This window comes from Helobdella robusta, assembly GCF_000326865.2.
Source record: "Helobdella robusta unplaced genomic scaffold HELROscaffold_316, whole genome shotgun sequence".
Classification (NCBI taxonomy): domain Eukaryota; kingdom Metazoa; phylum Annelida; class Clitellata; order Rhynchobdellida; family Glossiphoniidae; genus Helobdella; species Helobdella robusta.
This window is the reverse complement of record NW_008704571.1, coordinates 7119-10902: the sequence shown is the minus strand read 5'-3', so window position 1 is coordinate 10902 and position 3784 is coordinate 7119. Positions and strand designations below refer to the sequence as shown.

The window sequence follows — 3784 nt, the reverse complement described above, 5'->3', positions numbered from 1 at the left end:
ATAATTTTTCTTATGAATGTATAAAATTATGAGTTAAATTTTGAACAGCGTGTTATTAATTAAAGCATTTTTGTTAATTTTTGGTACAAATAAACAAGAAGAGAAGTTAGATTTGAAACATTTTATTTTGTATCTTCAGTTAGAATTATACTTATAATTATAAATGGGTCTTGTATTTGAAGTCGACGGTCTTGATGTGGCCGACCAACCATTCCTTAGCGCCTTTGATATCAGCAGCAGCAACCGGAACCTGTCCCGCTTTCAATGCGGCTTCGAAAGATTCGTGAATTTGCTTGTGAAGAGGCAGATCGCCATAATGAGCAGCCTCCATCATTCCCTGGAAAATTAATTGTCAAGATTTTAGATTCATAGTTTTAAAAATTTTGTAAAAGCCGAATCGATGAAAAAACGAGAAACCTCTTCGAATCTGAAATGTTTTTCGATGACATCTTTAAGGTGAGCGAAAGCAGAAGCGTCAGCAGGGGCAGCGCAGACGTCGAAGATGGCCTTGAACAATCCTTTGTGTTGCTCGTCCAACTTCTCATACTGCCGGTTCAAATATTTAATTAATTTGACAAATTAATCTAAATTTATAAATTAATCAAATTACACAAATTAAACAAGTTAAATTAATTAAAAATGGATTCCGAATTCGTATGAGATACATACATCAACCAAGAAAGAATCATCCCACACGAACGGCTCTGGGACGTCTAAAGCCAAAGTGGCGGCAAAGCAGACAGCAAGGAGGACGAGGAACTTCATCTTGTTCTTTACAAGCCTGAATCTCAAATTACTTGAAAATTTGATTTCAATAAAAACATCTCAACTCTCCCTCCTTATATACCTTCTTAAGTGTTCATCAAATTTTATCACGTCGGCTCGAGCACATATCAAACATTGTACCTCTACGTAGAGTCCAACAGACCTGCTCAATTCATGATCAAGGATTCTTTGGATTCAGATGGAATGATTAGGATGATATGAAAGTGTCAAATTTGGAATTTTATAATAATTATAATGTAATTGCTCACACACATACATACACATACAAACACACACGTACATACGCACACATATATACATGCACACATACATACATACATACACACATACATACATACATACGTAGGTTAAAACCAAAACATTATTATTATCATTATTATTAATCTTACTATTACTTGTCTTAATTCTTTATATTACAAATGGATTAACACTTTGATTGTACATACGTAGGTACGTAAACACGTACGTACATACATATATATATACTTACATACGTAAATACATACATTCTTACTGACATACAGACACACACACGCACACTCACAAACACAAATGCAAATACACAAAAACAAAAATAGGCATGTCGTCTCTTTCATTAAGGTAGTTTTATGACAACGTTTGAATAAACCAGCCAACGTGTCTTAATTTATTATTAGTTTTTATTTAGGCATGTATAAATTGCAAAGTTCCAAATCTAACCATGATTATTATTATTATCATTATTATTAATCTTACTATTACTTGTCTTAATTCTTTATACGAATTTAACTTATTTTATTTTACTTGTAAAACAAAATTCTGTTATATTTTAAAAAAAATGTTCATTCTTCCGAGTTTATTCCGAGTAATTAAATTTCTAAATGGGATTTTTTATACAAGTTTCTTGCCACAAATCCCTAAAAAGAAGTCTAATCAACTTTGGTGGAGAGAACCAAAAATTTAAAATGATTAAATTTTCACAGGAGAGGGAAATTCTCACGAGAAGGAACAAACCCTCACGGGGAGGCCAACATTTTGAAGGGGGGATTTTGTGAAAGTGTCGCTGCCGACATCTTTTTTGCCTATCACCTACAATTTTTCGTCGATTTTACACAGAAAACGGTCCTTTACCTGACTAACATTAAAAAACTGCTCACAGCAGCGGAAGCACTGGTCCCTCCGGTTCCCTCCTAGATCTGCCACTAAGTGTGGTGTTAACAGCAACCACCCATTACATAAGTGCAGCTGACTAAGATCTTTTTGCAATTGAATTCAATCTCTGCAACTGCAGTGTCAGGCACGTTAACCATTGCGCCAACGTAAAATTAGCAAAATGTGGTTGAAATAGCCGAAATTTTTTTAAAAAGTTTATCGAGACACGGACCAAAATGCAACAACTAGATGACGCCTGGCTATTTAGCCTAGTATTTAAATTAGTTTTAGTCTTAGTTGGTGGTGTATAGAAATACAGTTTAAATAATATATTTTAGCGAACTCAAAAATATAATTTTTATTTTTAATATTTTATAGAACACTTTAATTATAAAATGCATTCATCATATATTAAATAAGGAATAAATTATTAAAAAATTTCAACTCCAAAATGCATTCCTCATCTGTTAGATCCAGATTAAATTATCCAGAATAAGTTATCCGAATAAAATTATCCGTGCAATTTGCCCTTGTACTTGAAGTCAACGAGCTTGATGTGGTCGACCAGCCACTGCTTGGCGCCGGTGACTTTCTCCGAAGATATTGGCACTTGGGAGGCACGCAGCGTTGCTTCAAAGTCTTCGTGGATTCCTTTGTGTGTGGCCAAGTCAGCAAATTGGGCCTCTTTCATCATATCCTGTAAATATTGATTGAATTTGTTTTATTCGTTTCAACAGTTTTTAAATATTTTTTTGCTTGTAAGAAAAAAAAATGCGAAACCTCCTCAAATCTGAAATGTTTACCCATGACACTCTTCAAATGTGCGTAGGCAACTGCCTGAGATGGGTGCTGCTCAACGTCAGCGATGGCCTTGAACAATCTTTGTGCTGCTCGTCCAACTTATCGTACTGTTCACAAATTATTAAAGTTATTACATATCCCTAACTGATGATGCAATAAAAAATGAAAAGAAATACTCACAAAGACCCTGAAGGACTCATTCCATTTGAATGGAGCTGGGATCGGTTCAGCCAAACAGACGACGAAGCAGGCAGCCAGTGCAATGAGGACCTTCATATTGTTCTTCCCGCTCTTCTTTTTCTAAGTTTAAATCTCAAAATGTTTGAAAATTTAATTTTAATTTGACCACGAACTCTCCATCCTTATATATTAAACAAAAGCACAAACTTTGTCTCGAAAAATTTCAAAACCTCCAAAGTTAAAATTTTTCCCGGCATAACGTAGCCTATAACAATGCATGGTTGATATGAGAACTGAACTACAGCTCTGCATTTAAAACTGGATCGTGGATTCGGCTCCTGCTAGGGTTTATCCTTGAACACATTTTTGGTTTAGCTGTAAATAATTATTTAAAAATTATATACCCATGTATTTATTTCTATATTATTTTTTTGAAAATTTTATTCAGTTAAATTTCTGCTCTTATTAAAAGCCTTCTCGCTATTGAACTTTGAATCTTCTCAAAATGTGATGAATTTTGTTTTGTTAAAAATATATTAATGTATTAAAAAACAACATCAGAACACATGTTGGCACAGGGACTGGTCTTGAGTCAATCCAAGTTTATATGTATTCCAACCCCCTCACCTAATCAAAAAGTTTTCATAGAAAAAAATAACTTTAAAAACACACACACACACATTACATATTTGATGGACTAATGGTTAAGGTCGCCTGCTGCTGTATCTCAGTGACCGTGTTCGATTCGATTATTTGACAAAAAGATTCTGGCCTTTCACATGCCTCGTATACCCTGATTGTGGCGTGTTGTTGATTTCTTTGAACTTGGGAAGAGTGTAACTTTTTCAGAGCAAGATTTAAATATGGAAAGGGCTGTTCTGGGCAT

General features: G+C 34.3%; 2 protein-coding genes across 2 annotated transcripts; both read right to left on the bottom strand.

Moving 5' to 3' along the window:
* Nucleotides 1-157: 157 nt before the first annotated feature.
* Nucleotides 158-765, bottom strand: HELRODRAFT_92605 (hypothetical protein; the record flags this gene model as incomplete). The annotated part of the gene is made up of 3 exons (XM_009022457.1): nucleotides 158-337; nucleotides 418-546; nucleotides 670-765. The coding sequence occupies 3 exons, from the start codon at nucleotides 763-765 to the stop codon at nucleotides 158-160; spliced, it is 405 nt and encodes a 134-aa protein (XP_009020705.1).
* A 1663-nt stretch (nucleotides 766-2428) lies between these two features.
* Nucleotides 2429-3784, bottom strand: HELRODRAFT_184329 (hypothetical protein; the record flags this gene model as incomplete). The annotated part of the gene is made up of 3 exons (XM_009022456.1): nucleotides 2429-2614; nucleotides 2698-2804; nucleotides 3724-3784. The coding sequence occupies 3 exons, from the start codon at nucleotides 3782-3784 to the stop codon at nucleotides 2429-2431; spliced, it is 354 nt and encodes a 117-aa protein (XP_009020704.1).